General features: G+C 39.2%; 1 protein-coding gene across 2 annotated transcripts; it reads right to left on the reverse strand.

Moving 5' to 3' along the window:
* Positions 1 to 1811: 1811 nt before the first annotated feature.
* LOC111875292 lies at positions 1812 to 20684 on the reverse strand. 2 transcript variants are annotated; one of them, XM_023871403.2, is made up of 6 exons: positions 20483 to 20684; positions 16215 to 17317; positions 9850 to 9986; positions 8254 to 8433; positions 6158 to 6261; positions 1812 to 4122 (listed from the first exon to the last, which is right to left on the reverse strand). In XM_023871403.2, the coding sequence occupies exons 1-6, from the start codon at positions 20539 to 20541 to the stop codon at positions 2760 to 2762; spliced, it is 2946 nt and encodes a 981-aa protein (XP_023727171.1). In that variant the 5' UTR covers positions 20542 to 20684; the 3' UTR covers positions 1812 to 2759. The 2 variants fall into 2 exon arrangements, with proteins under 2 accessions (XP_023727171.1, XP_023727172.1); XM_023871404.2 differs by lacking the exon at positions 20483 to 20684 and adding an exon at positions 17928 to 18446.
* Positions 20685 to 23462: the final 2778 nt, after the last annotated feature.

Raw genomic sequence — 23462 nt, forward strand, 5'->3', positions numbered from 1 at the left:
TACACTAAACATGGAACACTTTACTTAATTTCAACTTCATATTTTGCTGTTGGGTCATGAATAAGGGACAAAGAATATCATTGCTCACAGTTTGGGTCACTGAATTACTCTTCACTGATAGTGATCATAGTTCAGTAGAATTCATTAACTCTTGAGGTACAGTTCATGTGTGTGTGTGCGTGTGTGTGTGCATGTGTGTGTGACAGTTATTCTGACTCTAAGGTAATGGGCACATTAAGAGTGATGGAACAGTTCTGCTGTATGGAAAGATACCACCTTGTGCTAGAGTCCCATTATATGTTTCTATAACCACTGCATAGGTTATGTGACAGGATGACTGTGAATTATGAATTGAGAAGTGGGAGAAGGTGGCCTTGACCTGTTTTAAGCCACTGTTCCAGCATTTGTCCAGAAGGACTAGGTAGGATTCACTGCAAACCAGAGATAGGAATGCTAACACAATTGTCTATAATTTTGGACAGTTATTTAAAATTATCACAACAGTGAATATTAATACAGCAGTGCTGTGGGAATGAGAAATTCAGAGGAGTCATCTGTGTCCTGCAGAAATGTTGGTAATCTACCAGACAGCACAACGTCCAATTCCATATGACTTTAGTCATGAGTTCCAGTGACTGATAAAATTGTGCAGTTGATTGAACATCACAGCTTCACAGTATAAAGCATGACTTGTGATTCTGATGAACATGGCTATCATACTACTACTTGAGCAATTTGATTGGTATATTAATCTCTCTTGTTTTGGCTACCTTTTTCAATATTTCATCGAATGATAATGATTTTTTCTATATTATGTATTGTTACTTTAATGTTTTCACTTATGAACAATAAATACATTACAACACATACAATATAAAGCGAATGTCTTTTCACAAAACAACACAAGATTGTTCAGTATTTGTAACTATTACCAGAAGTATGAGTGGGCAGTGTTTCCATGTCTGGAAAAAGGGTGAGTGTAAGCCAAATTATAATCACTGAGTTCTGGTAGGATTTGAAAAAAATAATATATCAGCCGAGAAGAGGAAGATGCTTAGAAAGTGGACATGACAGAGAAGATGTAACAGGTCTTTTTTAACTTTTGTATGTGTTACAATCATCATATGTATAAATACTTAGGAAGTCATTTGTCTCCACAGTTCTATGTGCTTTGTGAACAATAAGGGGAACAGACAACTTTTTCACTTCTGAGAAATAATATATACCTATATATTGTCATTTTATTTTTAATAATATTTAATTTTAGCTTTAATTTGACATTTAACTGAATGCATAATGATTCACCCAGTCTCAGCCCGATTGTTTTCAAGTAGTACATAATCCTGAGTGTCTTCTTACAAGTGTGATATTGTATAGTAAGTAGACAACCCATATTATGGATCCATATTGGGTACAAGTTCAGTACCTTAACACTAACCTACACCTGATGATGACCCAACAAGGGTCGAAACATGTGCCTTTAAGATTTATGTCTTTAATGTAAACATTCATTTGTACGAGGGGGGACCCAAAAATAACTGGAAACGACCTGTTGCGCGCGCATGCTTTGTAGTTACGAGTTGTGCTCCTAGGTGGTGTTAGCTGGGGATCTCCCGCGACTGTTAGTGAGCTGGCGTCAGTCTGAGTTAAGTGGTTTGTCTGTGGTGCTCTGTTGTGTCCGTTCCTGTTTCAACCCTTTGGCGATTAGTGAGATGGCCGACCAGAAGGAACAAAGAGTGTGCATGAAATTTTGCTTTCTGTTAGGGAAAACTGCACTTCACTCTTCAAGTCGCGGCAAACATTCACGCGGTTTTCTCTTTGGTCATCTCCGAGCAAGCGAGGAACAAATTATTTTTGGGTCCCCCTTTGTATACCTTTTAAAGGATTGTCGTGTTGACAATATTTTCACTATCCCAGTATTAAGCCTGTTACAGATACAGTGAAGAAAAACTGAGAAGGCTTAGCATGTGCTGTAGTGAGAAGTTGAGCGCATTAATTAGTGACCTTATAATTACTCGTACCTTTGACCTGTGAGAGTTCAGTAAATCCAATTTCCAGTCCAAACCACATGTGTAGTCACACATGACACTGGTATCAGAAATGGTTGTTAAGATTCAAGCGTTTTGGACAGATGGGGAGTGGAAGGTTGTGACATCAAGAATTTCAAATAGAGAAGATATATGAGATGTTGAATTTCATGTATCAGAAATTGGTAACAATTCCAGATTTGAAAAATTATACACATACAGTGACACATGAATAATGGCAAGTGAAGAAGAGCACCTTGCCAGATAGCGAAGGATGCCACATTCCTTAGCATCTCAAGTCCCATGAATAATTCTGAAGCGAGTTGAATGCATGTTTCCTGCTTTGAGGGATTGCTCATATGAGAATACACACTGTCCCCTTGTTATGCACCCAGCATGTTGGATAAGGACGGCTGTTTAACAGTTTGCATGCTGAGGGATGGATAGGAGATGTCTTATGACTATTGATGTCTGAGTGTCCATGACTACTGCCAGGCTGGACAGCAGGACTGCCCATGAAGTGTGCCCTGCATGCTCACAATGCATCCATGGACACATGCCACATGCTGTGAGTGGGAAATGAGGAAATGTACAAGAAGAATTAATTTACATGCTTGCTTGTCACAACAGCATAGAAGCTCAGTATATTTTGGTAATTAACACTGTTCAGTCTGGTGATACAGCAGTTACTTTTCATACCTGATATGATCAGCACTATTTATTTCTAACTTTTTACCAGTTTTCCAAAGCTTGTAACAGATCTTCTGGAATTGGAGTAGCTTTGTTCCTCCAAAACCCTTCAGGGAGCTGACAGTTCGGAACAAATTCTGGTGCAGAATGTAGCCATATTCTTTTGATACCAAAAATAAATGATTCTTCCTCTGACTGTGTCATCAGGCTTTGCGTTAAACCAGAGTACTCTGAACACTGTTGTTCACTTCTGAACTTCTGAGGTGTACTTAATGATTGCAAATTTTCCACCTGCTTTCTGTGTGTGCTGGTAACTGTTGGTTTTGATATATTTTGCGTTGTTTGACTACCCTCATTGGACAGTGATTTAAGTCTTGATTCAACTTTGTGTCTGGTTTGACTTTTAATGGTACTCTGAGATATATCAACACCTTTTCTAACATTCAGGCTGGATGCAATAATATCATCAGAATTTTTTATGACAGCTGTACTTTCTTTCTGTCTTCCATTTTGATTTGTATGTCCTTCAGTTCTATTGTTGACCTGCAGCACGTTCTCTAATGTTGAAGAGCACATGTCAGTAGGTGACTGTGTGCTGGCCTGCATATTCATTTTGAATCTTGAATTTTTGGCTTGTTTTTTTGTAGTACCTGATATGGTCATACACATTACGCCTGTCACATCAGGTAAATCATGTGTTTTATTTTCATTGATGTTAATTGGACAAATTGGACTTTTGGATAACACATTTATATTCTTGCTCGACCATAGTTGTGAATGCACATTCTGTCCTGTTTCTCTCTGTCTGAAGTCAGAAGTGCTCTGAGTGCTGAACATATCTGTGGATTGCATCTGGTTTGAAGAGTCACAAAGTCTATCATGTAAAGGTCTTGTGATTTGCTCTGAAGATTCTTGTTGAAGATTTGGATCAATAGAGAAGTGAGTTGATTGTGTATCAGTTTCACATATGTAACTGGTAAGACTCGTTTTGGTTTTGACCAAGTGATTGCCATATGACAGTGATTGTAAACGTGGGTCTCGTGTTGAAGGTGCAAAATTAACCCGCTTTGTAGCAGTGCTGATTCTAGTTTCATTCTGTTTAGCTGTACATGATAAATGTGCCAGCATTTGTTGAGTTGTTTTGCAACTGGTATTTGCACCTTCACAACAAGTGTCCCCACTTGTATGTAATGCATGAAATGCTATGGCTGTGTCTGATGGTTCAGAAGTTAGATTTTCACTAACAGTTTCAGAGCATATTCTATGTTGTGTCATGGGTAAAGCTGCAGAAGAGACTTTTTCTGACCCAAGTATTTCAGAATAATCACTAACTTGGCTGAACCTCTCGTCACTGGCATCAGTTTCCACATCCGAATAGCAGCAGTGACCTTCACATTCCAAGTTCCTGTTGAAAGTAAATGTCAGAATGAGTATGTATAAAGGCAAGGCCTCACATGTGAAGCTGTATTGATGTGTGGCAGCAGGAAGGTATGTGCCACAGCTGTCTGAAGGGAGGCTGAAGACATCCCACTACCAACATGAAAGTAGAGAGGATGATCCTCACATTCTGGTAGAGGGGTTGAGGTCATCATCTTGTACTTCCGTTATCCAAGAATTTGCCTGGAGGGCCTTACAGAAACCACGCAAAACCTCATCAATAAATATAGTTGCTTTCCTGGCCAATATTCAAACCAATTACCTCCCAGATACAAGCCAGAAATGTGAACTGGCAAATTGTTCAAAATCACTCATCAGATTGTCCATTATATATTTTGACCCTGGTGCTAAAACTGAACATGGAAGCATCAGAAAACTATTTAGGGGAAAAAGTGCTGGTTTTAATACGGTGATTTTTGAGAAATTTCTTTATTCATTATTTATGTAATAAGAATGTCAGTGGCTCTGATAGGTCTGGAAGGGCTTTAGTAACGAACTAGAGCCATTCAAAGGTGTTATGGCAGCCATGGGATGAGAACTGTGGTTACAAAAGTAACATATGCTAGGGACACTTCTAAAGGAAACTGGAGTATAGTATGGGCCCCTGAAACTGTCCCCAGCAATACCAGCCCAAACATTTTATGAGAACACCTGTTTTCGAGTGAATTGAACTGTGTTGGTTTACATCACTCTGAATATGCCCATTGTGGAAATTTAGTGTGCTGTTCCTTGTAAAGCGTTCTTTGTCAGTAAAGAGTACACAGCTGCCAAAGAGGGGATCTTTTCGACATAGTTGAAGGAACCACTAGCAAAATTCTTGGCATCGGTGAAAGTCAAGCGGACATAGAGCTTGTACCCATTGCAAATGGTATGGGTACAGCAACTGTTCATGGAGAACCTGCCACACTGCCATGTTTGCCGTACGTTCAGCAGCTTGTATTCAATGAACATGGGTATGGGAATTCTCATACATGTATCTCAGTATGTGTTATTCTACATCAACTTTGTTCACTACTTCCGTGGTCTACTGTAGAAGGGTGACAGTTTGTGAAATGTGCTTTGATTCACAAGTCTACAGTGAGGATACCTCTCCACATACAATGTTACGGATGCTGCACCATTACCACAGGCTTTGCTGAGAATTAAGTGCATATCAGCATATTCTGAGAAAGTGCACTTGTCCCTTGTAAGCACAGACTTACAAAACAACTTTAACACTGAAAGGACAGCACTTGACTGTACATACAGGTAAGGTAAAAAAGATAAATCTCTCCCTGTAACAAGTCGTGGAGGCCCATAGGGTTATGAGATACTGAGGCTCCCGCATTTTCTAGACAATCAGCTCACAGATGGCGGTGAGGTGGTCAGCCTTATGTGCTGGTCACTCTTTACCTCCTATGAAGATTTGTGTTAGAGGCTGAGTTGACCCCAGGACCATAGTGTGGCTGGAAGGATTAGACCAATTGAAAAGTCCAGTGACCTCACTGGGAATCGAACTTGCAACCTTCTGGCTTGTAGCACAATGCCTCAACGAACTATGCTACCATGTGCCCCCATTCATATAGTTCGCTGGAAATTAATGCCTGATACCACATGATAGGTGTATGTGGACAATTCATTTACACTGTAAACATGATAATTTTATATTTTGTTGTTCAATTGTGTAGGCAGTAGTGATAAAAGATGAAGTAATCATTCACATTATCTACTTTGACTCCAGTTTTCTTCAAAACTCTCCCTAGCACATGTTACTTTTGTAACCACAACTCTAATCCTACCGTTGCCAGAATACTTTTGAATGGCTCTAGCCAGCTTGCTACGAGTACGATACATAATGGCTATCTCCCTGCCATCTCTGACAGAAAAGTTGAAAATAATGCCATGGACAAGTGGAAACTATTACAGGCAACAGACATTTTGGCCAAGTATAGATTGCCATTACCTGACACAGTTGCTGCACAATGGGTTAACTAAGTTCATGGAGCTTCATGCTTCATACTTACAAGTCTGTAGTTCCCTGCTTCTGCATGCTGGACTCTGTTAAAGCTGACTGCAGTTGAAGCAGCAATTTTTCACAGACTTGAGAAATCTCTTCTACTTCATGTTGCTGTTAACAAAGGAAACAAATTTGTTATTTCTGGTTCTTGTATTGCACTAGGGTCGTTCAAGGTTAACCTGGACTTCATTTTTCCCCTCAAGACATGGACGCCAGGGGACAGCTGGTGTCAACAATGCACTCACTGCCTGGCAGGTGGCCACACACCTGTGCATTAAAGCTAGTAGAAGATGGCGTCAGATGTTGTCACTCCTAGTGTAGAACAGCACTGTGTAACCAAAGTTCTAGTGAAAGAGTGTGAAACCTTAAGAAAGTCTGCATAAGTTAACTGCAGAGTATGGGGAGGAGACCCTGCCACAGGCAGGTGTCTGTGATTGGTACAGTAAGTTTAATGGCCATAAAGAAGTCTTGAACCTACTGCATGCTCACATTCAGCCAACTGCTGTACAAGATATTGCATCCAACAGTGGCATAAGTATTGGAAGTGTTGAAACAGTTATCCATGAACACTTATCATTCAAGTTAGTGCATGCAAACTGGGTCCAAAATATGTTGGAATTCAATCAGAAGGTGCATCATGTTGCTATGTCTGCTGCACACTGGCCCAAGTTTGAACTGGAGGGAAACATTCCTAGAGTGAACAGTGGCCTGTAACGATACATGGGTGCACTACTTCACATCAGAGCCAAAGTGGTCCAACATGGGATGGTGTCAGAAGGAATCACCACCCAAAAAATTCAAGCCACGGTTGTCAGCTGGCAAGATCATGGCAAGTGTGGTTTAGGACTCAGCAGAAGTGATTCACATTAATTTTCTTTCACACCGTATAGAAATTAATGCATAGTATTACAGTAACCAGCTTTGCCATAATATGTGCTACGTGACTTGGAAGAAAAGACCTGGGAAATTGTGAGATTTCATCCTACTGCATCCACATATGACATATTTGATGAAGGCACCACTGGCAACAATCAGGCCAGTGAAGGTGAACTTATGAGGACAGCAATTTCAAACTGATGATGAATTCAAATGCAGTGTCACGCAGTCAGGGCTAAACCTTTCATGCTGGCACCACTTGTCAGGACAATGAAAAAATGTGATAGTGTAAAGGGAGAATATCTTGAAAAGAAATGAGTGTGTTGTGCCTGTGGCAAGTATATTCGTTTTGTAAAAGAATAAAGTTCAGGTCAACCTCGAACCACCCTCATAGTATACTGGTTAAAATGTTAACATTTCTCACATAATTCTCACAGAGACTGCAGTCTCTCTCTCTCTCTCTTTATGCCTTCTGTGGTTACAACCTGGTATACAGTTCAGTATGATTCAATATGTCATTTATAGCATAAATGCATATTGTTGTTGTTTCAAGTTACAGTATTACGCCAATGAAATCTCCAATGAAAATTCAGTGAGAAAATGTGGCAGTTCTGATTTTTAACAGTGATTTCCATACAGAACCTTTCTATGATCCACTGTTATACATATTATAACCCTTGAGGACACTGTGTGATTACAGTGGAACACAGATAACACACCTTTCAAAAACAGTGAGTGTATATTTGATGACAGCAGGAAGTGTAAACAGATCAGCATCACAGTGAGAAGGCCATTGTTCCATTTTCACTGTCTGCCTCACATATATCTCAGAATCTAGGGTCTGCATAAAATACAGGATCCATAATACTCCTCACACTCAGGGTGTACCAAGCACCAACTCTTACATCATGGAGTGGAACTTCTTGCATCCTCCGAAATATCCTCCCTATACAATATAGAGTGAAACCCCCTTTTAATGTTTCTTCTGGGATCAGTGAATTTTGGAACAGTAAACTTAGGAAAATTTGAATGGAGGAGATTTAGTGCTGAGATTACTGACTTGGAATCACTGATTGTGAATGTTAAAATAGGGAAACCCTCAAATCAAAGAATATTAAATGGCAGTTCCACTGTATAACAAAACAATCTTGATAAATCTGATAATTTGAACTAAAACTTCACTTGCACAGGTCTTAAACCCGGTACCATGACTGTGTCTGAACATACCTTCAAATTTCCACATTCACCAAACTGTGATGGTGATAAAATATTCTTTTGGATTCCTTGCACTTCAGCTATTAGCTTATGGGCCTGGGCTTCATCCAGAGGTGGTCCCCAGCCACATAACCATGCCCGTACCTCCTGATGGATATCTGACATTCGGTTCCGTATACGAGATTTCATATTCTGCAAATAACAGAACAACTAAATTCAGTACATGTTGTTGGGATGTTTACAGATAATATTGATTGCATTTCAGGCAGTTCATTCTCAAGTTGTGTGATTTTGAAGCAAAATGAAAAGAATGGGCTACAAAAGTGAAAGATTTTGGTATGAAGAAGAGTAATATTGTAACTCTGAGAATAGCAACAGACCACAGCATATATAGGAGTACAATATATACAGTATGGGAACCATTATCTGGAAAAACCTGGGAACAAAGGTTTTCTGGATCAGTCCACAACCTATGTCAACTAGCAAACAAAATTTCTCAGGATACATTGCCCATGCCTTCTCACCTCTTTATAATTCATCTTTTACACTACTGTGGCTCCTGTATCCACCAGTTTAAAAAATGGGAGGAGGACCTTCCACATTTTGGGATTCTGAATACAGGGTCCCATACTGTGTGCATGTGTGTGTGTGTGTGTCTGGACAGTGAAACTGAAATGAATGAATTTCTTATGTATTGAAATGGAAAAGGCAGTGGTAAAAATGAAGTCAACGGATAAATATGTAAGAATATATGTTTTTTGGGCTGTCGAGACAGTAATTTTTCCCCACCCTAACAAAACCAATCCAAGATGGGATTGGTTTTGTTTGAAAAAATTAGTTGAGTTGATGGCCAAAAAAAATCACACACTGTATTGCACAACAGGATGCTGATAATAAAGATGAAAGAATATGTTATGAAAAGAATGTAATATTGAACAGAGAAGAGATAGAAATCATAGTTTGAACCTGGGTTAACATATGTGTAAAGAGAAACTTGAAGTAAGGGAAATCACAATTTTGAGGAATGTTGATGGGTGGGAATGACTGAAGGACATGTTAACCCTATAAAGATTAAGTTCATGTACATAAGATTTGAAAATTCACCTTTTACAAAACACAAAACAGCATGTGTCAATTACACACCCTGATCACTTAATGCTGTTAGGAAAATAATCATTATTTGTTGGAGAATCATATGTGGGACATAAATGCGTTGTGTGAACAAAATGTTGATATTTCTAATGTCAAAGCAGGTGATTAATTTAGTAATCACTGTGCTTTAAAGGAATAAGAGAAGCAGAAATACATTTTTTGTTAGAAATTTGTTTTCTGGCACTTGTAATTTCTTTTCTTGTTGGTACATACCAATTCGGATTCACCATACACTTCAGGGTATGCATAGTTCTATACTGAACAGACAATGGGTCTGTGGGTTCACATCCTCCCTATGGCGTAAATGTTTCTGTTTTCCATCACCACCCATCTTGACCATATCACAATGACAATGCAGATATTCTGGGAAGTGATTTTAAGGCTTGAGCAGGCTCATTATACATGGGTAAAATTGCTCAGAGAGACAGAATGGTACATATAATTTTCTCTAATTACCAGTGAACGTGGTCTCCTAGAAAGTGTGTTGCTCTCTGTGGAAGCAGTACCGCTAGGAGAAGCAGCAGGCAGGGATCCTGTTTGCATCCTTGTTATACGGGGTCCTCCACGTGCACAAATTTGGTACTTTTCCTCTTCTGTAACCAAAGATACTGTAAGGTTACCCTGACCCTGTGGCTAAACCCCCATATAAACTATACTTCATTAAAAATGACAACGAAGTGCATAAAGACATGCAGGCTGATAACAATAAAATGCTGACCACCTATTTTGCAACTGTCAGCCTGTTTTGAACATGGTTTTCCACGTTTTCCACCATCTGCCTTGTCTGTATTTATGTGTATATCTACTTAACGGTCACTGTGAGTGTACTATGGAAGTAGGTGAATGATCACCTTCATACTCTGCCACTTCCATCCTTTGGTTTGTTGTTGAAGGTTCGTTATCATCCTCACAAGGTCCTATCACTGGTTCCTATTGTGAGCCAACTGAATCTAGTCCTACCCTCCACCCTATTTCTTTGAGATCCATTTTAATATCATCCTCCAATCTATGCCTTAGTGTTCCAAGTGGTCTCTTTCCTTCAGAATTTTTGACCAAACTATGTATGCATTTCTCATCTCTTGCATACCCCACCCATCTCATTCCCCTTGATTTGATCACCCTAAAAATGTTAGGTGAAGAGTACAAATTATGAAGCTCTACATTTTGCCATTTTCTTCTGTCTCCTGTTACTTCCTCTCTGTTAAGGCCAAGTATTCTCCTCAGCTCTCTGTTCTCAAACACCCTAAGCCTATGTTCTTCCCTTAATATAACAACCTGATACACCCAGACAAAACTACAGGTAAAATTATTTTTTTTAATATTTTAATCTTTACATTTATAGATTTTATAGATAGCAGGCAGGAAGACAGAAAATTCAAAACTGAATGACGGCAAACATTTCCCAGATTTAATTTTATAATTTTTTGTTATAACTTCCATTTGTCAAGGTCATTCCCAAACATCTGAAAATCACATTCTCAAAGGACCCATTAGCTATCTTGATGTTATCATTCTCTCCTTCATTCTGGTGGATCAGTTTTCTCTGTTTCTTCTTACAGAACAACTTCCTTAAGAGTGACTAATAAGTGGAAGTGAAATTTTGATTTGAGGTTCTCACAGCAGTGATGATGGGGAGTGCTGTCTTCTGGAAAATAATGCCTTATAGCTAAAGGTAAAGTTGTCCCTGTGCTTAACTAATTGAGCACTATGCCATGAAGGCGTATGGGAAGTGAATGTATAGGTCCACATTTTCTTGACCTCAGCACTAGTTGGAGGTGAGTGGTCAGCTCTACGCCCCTGCCGCTTTACCCCTGGGGATAGACCTCAGGTACCCATTCGGCTGGAGGCTGGGTGGGCCCCAGAGGAGGTCTGGGTGACATGGAGAAGAGAAAATTCTTGACCGTACCAGGACTCAAACTCCAACCCCTCTGTCATCCAGCCCATAGCCAGTTGCTATACCGACTACATTATTGCAGCTCCTACTATAAGGCCATATAGTTTGGTCAAGTAAAGTAAAGTGACATTCAAAAAGACAGAACTCTGCTAAACTGAAATTTAACTTACAAATTTTAGTTCAGTTACTCATGGAGCTGAGCCCTCCTTGAGAAGCTGCCAATTGTGCAGCTACTCAAGAACTTCCCAGCATTTTATGGAACCCAAAGGTTCATTACCGTGTTCACAAGAACCCTCCGCTGGGCCCTATCCTGAGCCAGATCAATCCAATCCATCCCATCCTATCTCTCTAAGATCTATTTTAATACATTCCACTCACCTATGTCTTGGTCTTCCCAGTGGTCTCCTTCCTTCTGGCTTTCCCACCAATATCCTATATGCATTCCTCCTCTCCCCCATTCATGCCACATGCCTTGTCCATCTCATCCTCCTTGACTTGATCATTCTAATTATACTTGGAGAAGAGTACAAGTTATGAAGTTCCTCATTATGCATTCTCCAAACTCCTGTCACTTCATCTCTCTTTGATACAAATATTCCCCTCAGCACCATGTTCTCAAACACCCTCAAACTATGTTCCCCCCTTAATGTCAGAGACCAAGTTGCACACCCATAAAAAGCCACGGGCAAAATTATGGTTCTGTATATTCTAATTTTTATGTTTCTAGGCAGTGGACGAGAAGACAAAAAGATGATCTGTACTGAATGGTAGGAAGCATTACCCGAATTCAATCTCCTCTTAATTTCCTCCTGAATAAGGTTTTGATTTGTTACTGTTGTTCCAAAATATTTTAACATTGTCACATATTTGCAGCATCTGTTAGCTATCTTTATCATGATTATATTTAAGCATCCTGTTGCACTCTACACGATAAATGATACAAACTCCGTCCTAAGTGCAAACAATATATATTTATATGTCTTTGATATTGTTCTTTCTACACACAACAGTTCGTACTCTATNGCTTTATGCATGTCTCTAATGTTCTTGTTCTTACTATTCATTGCAAACTCATCAATTTTGTCTTTCAGATATTCCCTCTTTTTATTCCTGAAATGCCTGCAGGATTCACTCTTTATATTGTTCAGATTATCCCCATTTATTTTGCTTGGGTCCTGTAAGCATTGCAATTTGGCTTGTTTTCTTTGGTCTAATAATTTTGAGCATCCTATTTGAGATTTCAACATGATACTTCTCTTTACCCTCCCTCGATTGATTTATTGAGATTGAACCACTTCATATGAACAACTGTGTGTTTTTTTGCTCACTGCCAGTCTTTCCCTAACCTTTGCCACAACGAGGTAGTGGTCAGTATCACAATCTGCTGCCCTGAATGATTGGACATCAAGTATACTTGGGTGCCATCTCCTATCTATCAAAATATGGTCGATTTGATTGTGTGTCTTCCCACCAGAAGATGTCCAAGTAAATTTATGAATGTTACGATGTGGGAACATTGTACTTTTGACCATAAGATTTTTTTATGTGGCAAAGTTTGCTACTCTAACTCCATTATCGTTACTAATTTTGTGCAAACTCCCATTCCCAATTGTTGGTTTGAAAATATCTTCCCTCCCTATTTTGGCATTGAAATCTCCTAATAGAATTTTCGTATGGTACTTTGGGAATTTATTAAATACATGTTCTAGTTCTTTGCAGACCCTATACTTCATGTCATCAATTTTATCTTCTGTTGGGGCATGAACATTCTGAATGATGATATAACACCAGCAACCTCTTAGTATTATGTATAACTTCTTATCACTAATGAACTCTACCCTCTTGACTGCTGATACGATTCTCTTATGTATGAAAAAACCTTACCTAATTCATGATTTTCATTCCCATTTCCATAGATAAATGTATATTTGCCTGCTGATTCAGTGCCACCTCAAACCCATCTGACCTCCTGTACTCCCANTCATATTCTAAAGCAAAGTTGAAAAGCTAGGTCAATAGAGCATCTCCTTGTTTTAGACCATTCTGGATAGGAAAATTATCNTACCTAATTCATGATTTTCATTCCCATTTCCATAGATAAATGTATATTTGCCTGCTGATTCAGTGCCACCTCAAACCCATCTGACCTCCTGTACTCCCACTAAATCTACCCTATATTTTAAGATATCTTCTACCACTGCCCTATACATACTTCTAACATTCCAAGTACCAAATCTCATATCCATTTTCTTTTGCTATAGTTGTTTATCCAAGGAATCCATTCAGGTCTGAGGCTTCTTGCAAATTTTTGTAACAAGCTTTTTTATATGGCAAGGAGATGTTAGCCCCATGCCCAAGCTGGAGGACCACCCCTTGTTGGCTGTCCATGTCTGCTTGTTCGGATATTTTTGCAGCTACCCTCCATACCTGGAGGTGTCTCCTCCATCTGCAACCCAAGGATGCACCATACCATGGTGACAAGGGACCCACCTAACATGGAAAAGTTTTAGTTTAGATTCCCAATATAAAATTTATTTGAAATGTGCTGACAGCTCTGGAGATGAAAACTGTNTACCATATATTTCATTTAAACACATTGTAATCAGACTTAATAGTTTCATGGATATCCCAAACTCTATCAGAATATTGTACAACACTTCCATCCTAACTGAATCATAAGCTTTCTTGAAGTCTATGAATAGCTCATGTACTGTCACAAGGTACTCCCATTTTTTCTCCAATATCTGATGAACGAAAAAAATCTGATCACTGGTTGATCTGTTATGATTTGACCCACACTGATGATCCAAAATTTTCATCTATGTATGGACTTGTCGTTGAGAGAAGAATATTGGATAGAATTTTGTATGAAGTTTATAGTAGTGATATCCCACAATAATTATTACAGTCAGTTTTATCACCCTTCTTGTGAAGTGGTACAATAATAGATTCCTTCCACTGATCAGGCAATTCTTACTTATGCCAAATAGAATCAATTAGATTACAGATCTTAGAACATAATATTTCACCTCCTGCTTGAATGAGTTCTGCCGGAATTTGATCACTACCTGGCGATTTATACATTCTAAATTTTACAATAGCAATTTCAACCTCAAAACGGCCAGGATCAGGTACTAATGGTGCAGCTTTATGCATTTCTATCTGCCTAACATCACTGACCCTATGTACATTCAATAACCGATAAGTAGTTCTTCAACCTATTCAAAATGTTGTGGGAATTTGCAAGCAGATCACCATTTTCATCCTTCACTAAGTTACTTCTAGGTTGGTAACCCCTCTTAAAGTAATTTATTGCTTTATGCATGTCTCTAATGTTCTTGTTCTTACTATTCATTGCAAACTCATCAATTTTGTCTTTCAGATATTCCCTCTTTTTATTCCTGAAATGCCTGCAGGATTCACTCTTTATATTGTTCAGATTATCCCCATTTATTTTGCTTGGGTCCTGTAAGCATTGCAATTTGGCTTGTTTTCTTTGGTCTAATAATTTTGAGCATCCTATTTGAGATTTCAACATGATACTTCTCTTTACCCTCCCTCGATTGATTTATTGAGATTGAACCACTTCATATGAACAACTGTGTGTTTTTTTGCTCACTGCCAGTCTTTCCCTAACCTTTGCCACAACGAGGTAGTGGTCAGTATCACAATCTGCTGCCCTGAATGATTGGACATCAAGTATACTTGGGTGCCATCTCCTATCTATCAAAATATGGTCGATTTGATTGTGTGTCTTCCCACCAGAAGATGTCCAAGTAAATTTATGAATGTTACGATGTGGGAACATTGTACTTTTGACCATAAGATTTTTTTATGTGGCAAAGTTTGCTACTCTAACTCCATTATCGTTACTAATTTTGTGCAAACTCCCATTCCCAATTGTTGGTTTGAAAATATCTTCCCTCCCTATTTTGGCATTGAAATCTCCTAATAGAATTTTCGTATGGTACTTTGGGAATTTATTAAATACATGTTCTAGTTCTTTGCAGACCCTATACTTCATGTCATCAATTTTATCTTCTGTTGGGGCATGAACATTCTGAATGATGATATAACACCAGCAACCTCTTAGTATTATGTATAACTTCTTATCACTAATGAACTCTACCCTCTTGACTGCTGATACGATTCTCTTATGTATGAAAAAACCTTACCTAATTCATGATTTTCATTCCCATTTCCATAGATAAATGTATATTTGCCTGCTGATTCAGTGCCACCTCAAACCCATCTGACCTCCTGTACTCCCACTAAATCTACCCTATATTTTAAGATATCTTCTACCACTGCCCTATACATACTTCTAACATTCCAAGTACCAAATCTCATATCCATTTTCTTTTGCTATAGTTGTTTATCCAAGGAATCCATTCAGGTCTGAGGCTTCTTGCAAATTTTTGTAACAAGCTTTTTTATATGGCAAGGAGATGTTAGCCCCATGCCCAAGCTGGAGGACCACCCCTTGTTGGCTGTCCATGTCTGCTTGTTCGGATATTTTTGCAGCTACCCTCCATACCTGGAGGTGTCTCCTCCATCTGCAACCCAAGGATGCACCATACCATGGTGACAAGGGACCCACCTAACATGGAAAAGTTTTAGTTTAGATTCCCAATATAAAATTTATTTGAAATGTGCTGACAGCTCTGGAGATGAAAACTGTGGAATGAGGGCTGATGATGTGACCTTCCCAATATACATTTGTTTTATAAATTTCATGCAAAAAATGCATACAAATCACATAAGAGTGCAATCATATTACACCAATAGGAAGCCAAGTGATAGCAACACTGTACTTTACTACACAGAGTCCAGAAAGTGGCAATCCAATGGTCATACTCTTGCATAGAACTGGACATTAAATGCTAAGGTTGACTTGTTTTATTTCTGGTGTTAACTGTAGCCTTACCTCTTTGTTTTCTGAATCTCTTGTTCCTGTTGTGGGGACTGTTTGCTTTTGATTCAGACTTTCTTTGATTAGCTGTTTTCTTTTGATGACCACTGTGAAGCTTTTCCATGCTTGAGAACTTGCCTTGTCCTTGTCTTTTGGCATTAGAATCTGCCTCCTTCCCATGAAATCTATTTCTGCCTCTGAGCTTCTTGCCCATCTGATCTATCCTTTCTCTATGAACAGAGGCAAGATTCTGAAATTTGTGTATGTTGTACATTTTCGTTTTATCTTTACCACTGTTTGTTGAGGCAGACGAGGATGCACTTGTGCTGTCTGTTGACACAATATTCAGAGTCTGAAACAGTGTCTTTCCAATTTCCACAATTTCATCGTCTGTTTGTGGTTGTATGCTTTTGACTGTAACTCCATCTTTTTCATTAGCAACAAGGCTGTTCTTGGATCCACAGTCTTTGGGTTCCATGATAAAACTAGAATTTGCAAATATATCAGCAGACAAGGCCACTGAATCTGCTATAATGGCTGTGCTGTCCGAGTGAGTTTCTGCTGAATTCACTTGCACACCGCAGAGTGACAGCGCATCATCAGCTGTGAGGTTACTTGCAACAACAGCTTCTCTGTTTGTATTGACAGGAATATCTTGACAATTTTCTGTATCTGCAGTTGTCATAAAATTATTGTCTGTACTGTTATTACTAAGAATTGAGTTAATTAAATGGCTCCAGTCTGCACTCATGTCATGAAATATTGGAGAATTAGGAAAGGAACCTTTGTTATCATCCACTTTTATGAGATTATCATAATTGTTTTCTGTTGTATTAAAAATCATATGATCACTATCCATCTCCTGTGTGTCTGTTTCCATAAGTGAACTGGCTTGTTCTTTATTCTGATCATTATGGATTGCCTGATGTTCTGATGTATGGGTAATAGTGTCAAGTCCCTTGTCACTCACAGGCTCAAGAGCAGAACAGAATGTGGCACTTGAGTCACTGTCATATCCTGAATTGTCACTTTCTCCTTTGGTAGGACATGATGAAAGTTGCCAAGTTAAACGTGGGACTGCTGGGTCTTGGAGTTTCTTTCTTAAGGCTGACAATAACCTGCAGAATGCAGACAGTAAATATTACTTTTTATTATTTAAAGTTAAATAATTATGATGTTTTCTGCAAGAAATTACTTCACTCGTTACAAGATGGCACACAGCATCATCACTGGTTACATACAATTTAATGCCATGTTCTTCAAAATATGTCATAAGACACATTTACATATTGTGGTTAGCAAAAAGGGGATTGCTTCTGTCACATGTCTAATCCCAAAATGTTAACTCAGGGGGCAGTGGTACACCATTCAGTTTATAAACCTGAAAGTGTGCTTCATAGATTTGTTCAGTTCTCAAGGATTCTGTCAATGGTAAATTACAGATAGGATTACTGAGCTTCTGCAACTTGTCCATCAGATTTTGAAAGAATACAAGGTTCAGGAAACTAGACCTGTTTCTGTCGTTAGGTGAAAGGGTGAGGAGGCTTCTACTCAACTGGGTCCCTTAGAGAGAGAGCTAACCTCAATGTCTGGGTACACTGGGTACTTTTCATGTTGCACATATAAATGCAAAGATTGTATCTTAATAACATCGCAGATGCATGCACGCATCCACACACACACAAAAAGACACACAAACAATATTTGCAATTAACTCTATGTACATACATATGTACTGTTTGTTGCAAAAACCACAAATATTGAGAAATTTACTGTGAAACAATCAGACAAGATAGTATATCTGAACTTTCTGACATTAGACTAAAACTGTTGAAGTTTTGAATCAAAGTGTGCATGTGCAGTTACAAAGATTTTCCACTAGAGGCACTGCAATCAGGAAAATGGCAACAAGTCCAAAAGAGTGAAGTGTGTTCTATTGGTTAACATAACCAAATGTGTGAAACAAGTGCAGTTGCACTACCAAACACAATTTTGTGTGGATCCACCTTCTAAGCCATCCATTTATGCATTTTACAAACAGTTCCATGAGATAGGTTGTTTATGTAAAGGGGAAGCTGCCTCTGCTGCAAAAGATACTTATGAAACTGGAACACTATCTTGTTGTGTATAGATTTACCAATTGTGCACATATTGAAGAGCCCCAAGTTGTCAAATAACCTTTGACAATTGTAGTTTAATGTCTAAAATTTCCAAAATTATAAAGATCATCTGCGCTCATCCTGTGTATGTGTGTGTATTTGTAATAATGACCTATGTGATGATATGTCATTACTTGGAAGACTAAACTCTAAATTTACAGTGAAGATTACTGTCTCCTGGGACATGATACAATGTAGTCTGAAAGAAAGATTTGAGGCTTTCACGGCGGTGACTATGAAGAAAGCAGTCTTCCGGGATTTGGCACCGTGTATATGTGGTATTAACCGTCATTTTGGAGGAACGTCGGTTAACACCACATATACACAGTGCCAAATCCCAGAAGACTGCTTTCTTCATAGTCTGAAAGAAGTTCAGAAACAGTTCAGTGGACCATACTGTCTCCATTTTCAGGGTTGAAGAGTAAACCAAGCAAAGAGCTATTTCCTTCTGCTGGTTAGTTGCTTGGCTTACTCTTTGATTCTGAAGATGGAAGCAGTAGCTGTAGACTTCCACCAGGCTGCATAACATCACATCGCAGGAGACGGTACTCTTCACAGTCACTGCCATGAGAACCTCAGATCCAACATAAATTTATACTGTTATATAAAGCTTAAATTTCATATGCATTTCAGCTTCTTCAGCCCAGAGCATTGGGGTTTGCTGCCTCCCATTATCAGAGTAGAGATGAGTCAAAATGGGATTGTAGGGAAGAGGATTAAACCACGGTGAGGAATGGCCACTCAGAAGCCAGGCATGGAGAAGATGAAGGCCCTTAGCTATGCAAAGCTCTTGCCGGAGTCTTCAGAGGGAAGGTAAGTTAAGTCTGTCCTCAGAGAGAACCTTCTTTCCTTCCTTCAGGCTTCATGAGCTGTTCAAGGAGAAACTATCTTCCCTGTTCATCTTCTTGGGATGGATATCATATAACATTACTTCCCTGATTTTCCTCTGTCCTGGATCTCACTGTACACATGAAGGGGAGTTATTTCATATTTGAAAACTTGACAGCTGGCATTTATCAGAGTCAAGATCTAAATAGATATTATTTTTTTTATTGCTAGTGGTGCGGGACTAAGTCCCTTGTGCTGTCGCCACTTCTGGCCTATTGTACCAGCCCCAGATGATAGGTGAGGGTGATTGTTGAGCAATTGATGGAATGAAGATTGGCAGGGGAAACCGAAGTATTCAGAGAAAATCTGCCCCAGTGCCACTTTGTCCACCACAAATCCCACTTGACCAGACCCGGGATCGAACCCGGGACACCGCGGTGGGAAGCCAGCGACTAACTGCTTGAGCTATGGCACGGCCATCTAAATAGATATTGTAGATATGTTACAGAACCTGGTATTAAGTGAAAAATGTGTAAAGATGATTTAAGTCAGTTTATTCTCATATAGAAGTAATGAAAATACATGAAAGACAGCAACCAGTAAGGTCTTTGGAAAACTGATAAATGTGCTGGTACCATCTTTCCCAGCAACAAACACTGGATGTGATATTAACCAAAGATAAATGAACAATCTAACAAAACCGTAAGTAACATCAGGTATGCAGAGTCTAATTATGCTTAAATATGTACCTTAAAATAAAACTCTAATATAACCCATAACATATTACAGATAAGGCAAACATGGCAAGAGGCTGTTAACCAACATAACCTAGAATTAGTCCAAATGAAAAACAGAACAGTGTTACAGTGAGCAGCAGATTTCTTCGTAACAACAACCTGTACACCTGATGATGGCTGGTTGGTCCAAAACATGTAGTGATGTACAACAGAGAAAAGATGAGTGGACAGTAACTGTCATTGCATACAGACCGCAAAAAGTGGAATGCAAAGTCAGATCAACACTGGAGATATTTGCATTATATTACTATTTTTTTAGGAAGATAAACTCCAAATTTAATCCAACAGGTTATTGAAATGTACTAACAGAACTAAAAACATCCTTCTGTAAGCTTTATGATTGCATCATGAACTTTAACTGTATACATAAATCTGTTTGTATGTATTCCAAGATTTTGCTGCCCATGGCTCAGAGCATGGCAGAGCAGATACTGTTCTGCATTTTGCATTCTGTGGCTGTCATGTTCAGAATAAAGTAATAAAACTTCTGTTGGCTTACACTGTGTTTGGTGGAATTTCACTTTCAGGTAAAGAATTAGATATTGTTTCATTATCCATGCTTTCTTTTTCTGCAGAAAACGGTGTGGTAAAGTAAAAAAACGAATATCTTATTTCAGTTAGACACTAATCCCATTATAATGATATACCATCTTTCCGCCTATTTGAAATTCAGTGCGCATCTCGCAGTAAGGGGTAATTTAAATTTGCAGTAAATCTTCAGGCACGTTTGTCCTTTCAAATCTATACTCCGAACCCGCTCCAAACGGTAATTCAGTACTGTAATGGATAGAGGGCAGCGTAGTCTGTACCTGTCAATACGCAACCGTGAACGATCATGACCACAGATCAATTTCTCATATCATTCCGAAAGATGATTTGAAAGTAAAAGTTTGTGACAATTGTACATTAACATTATACATCGTCCTGTTTTTATTTAAAGCAGATTGGAAAGGTGTAAAGGCCTATTTACACTATAAATAACGACGTTGACAAGGAACGGGCCATAAAAGTACAATCTACTTGCACAAGTATTGAGGCCTTTCAGGGTCCAGAATTCTAGAAATAAGAAACACGACGTTTAGGGAACTATATGTGTTTCCGTTTTTGGGTGAGGAAGGAAGACACCTACTCAATTATCCCTCTGAAGAACAGCTAATCTCAATCACTGAACAATTCATCCCAGATTTACCCAGCTATTTCACCATATAGTATTTAGGCTAGTTCAACGGGAGATAAAAGGAAACCATAAAATAAAAAGTGTGATAGAGCAAGCACATGCGTGGAACTAGAATAGAAAAGGAGGTAGAGAGTCCAAAAACCCAGTACTTCTGTGTGTTATCCACCATCTTCAGAACCCTTTAGAATTTATAATTAACAATTGTTAGAAATTCGTAGGAGTAGAAAAGGTCATTCACTTTTAATCCAATTTACAACGTTAATATCTAAAATTAAAACCGTGTAATTAAGCGTATGGCCTTACACAACGACAGTTAGTTGAAAACCAGCTACGTTGGCTACACTGGGCCTTGATTACGAGAAGCGTATTGTGCTGACGTCTTACGTTGCATACGTAACTAAACTTATTATCCGGTGTCAGCAGTTCAGTTGGTATAGCAGTATCCTCTACAGGCAAGATGACTGAAGTGAAAAATGTGTATTCTGCGTTTACCCTTCCTGCCTTCGAACGGGTACCAGGGGCTATTCCCGAAGGAATTAAAGCGGCGTCAGTTCGAAGCTGGCCTCTCAATTCTATCCATTGCCATGAATGCGAGTACGTGGAACTAAAAGTAGACGTTTATACTCCATGCGTCTACACGGCTTTGTGCTTAGTCAAGCCCAGGAACAACTTTACCACTTTCCACGGCCTTTGTGACATGCCCCAGCTCTTCATCCAAGTAACCCTTTATGTAATCACCTAAAAAAACAACGCAAATTATAAAAAAAACTGCATATGCAATTCTCTCAGCTCCTACGGTTATTTTCAGATATCTTCAATTTCTGCTGTTCTTTTCAAGTACAAATTTTGCGGCCTCCTGGGTCATGACACAATGTTGTAGTCTCGTTTCGGCAGAACGTACTGTCTCCATCATCAGGGTAGAAGTGAGCCAAGTTAGGAAAGTAGCAGGTTATGCAGACGAAAAGAAGCAGGTCTCGAAGAATGTGTGGGGATAGTCAAAACCCGAGATGGGGACAGGAGACGGGCCCATAAAGGACAACGGGGAAATATTTCACACTACTTAAGAATGTAGCTGGTAGAATTCTAGTCTTATAAGTCACATTTTATAGGGTAATTTTCTTCAAATGTAGACCTAATTTACGGCCATTTTTGTATAGCTTCTGTGGTAGTGGATGCATACTGTCAGGTGGCATTCTATTTATGTGCGCCTTCCAATCACTTCCCCCTGCCTTCATTCGTTTTCGCAGAATACTGCACATGTTGCACTTCCTAACATAATAGTGTGTCAGAATAATTAAACAAATTTCTATAAGTTCGAGAGAATACTCTTTATGTACCACGTAGCTTTAATCAGCTTTACAAATCACTGGTTGACACATTTTTTATTAATTTATTTCCTTGCATTATCTGCAGTATGGGCAGCATTTGAAGAGATTTGCAATGCCCAACCGGGAGGAGAAAATACGGAGTGATCCACGTGAAAGCATACACAACATTATATAAGCCTATATTTCATATCTCAGAGCTCGGTAGCCGTATTTTCGGGATCCCCTAAACATTTTATATGAAGACTTCTTAAGGGACGCGTGTGCTAAAACTGTGCAAGAAGCATACAAGAACTAAAATTCCTCCTGCAGCGTCATGGCAGAAGCTGTAATACACGTCTCTTGAAACATGGGCAAGAGGGCTGATGTTTGTGTTCAGAGCAATGTGCTGCTTGCTTCTACAGGTTTCTTGCTTGCGTTACTCTTCGTCCCTGAAGGTGGAAGCAATAAGTCCCTCCAAAATGTTCTGCTGGCTCCTAACTGCATTGCGTTACAACTCAGAAGACCGCATTTTTCCTTCCTCCGTGGCCTTTAGTCCATAAGCGAACTACACCGACCAATCGACGGCCGCTTGTCGGTGAAATTAGTGCCAACTTTTGTGGATATAGGGTGTCGTGTGGTCTGCCCAACGTAATTGTTCCGCGGGATAAAAATGAACCGCCGTGCCTTCGTGTCAATAAACCGTATGAAAGCAGGTCACTCCAGTCCTTCGTGTCAATAAACCGTATGCAAGCAGGTCACTCCAGTCTTAAAGCAAGCCTAAACAGATTTAATATTGTGACCACGGCCGAATGCGAATGTGGTGATGGCCGCACACGGAGTGACATATCTTCTGGGACTGTAAGCTGTACGAGGACCAACGGGCAACAATGATGGACATTCTGTCTGAAAACAGCAATAAAGAATACCAAAGTCTTGAGGCTAGAAGAAAAAAAGATTTTTGCGAGGCGTCTCTTACTTCATAAATAACATTTCTA

Source organism: Cryptotermes secundus, unplaced genomic scaffold (genome assembly GCF_002891405.2).
Source record: "Cryptotermes secundus unplaced genomic scaffold, Csec_1.0 scaffold1406, whole genome shotgun sequence".
Lineage (NCBI taxonomy): Eukaryota > Metazoa > Arthropoda > Insecta > Blattodea > Kalotermitidae > Cryptotermes > Cryptotermes secundus.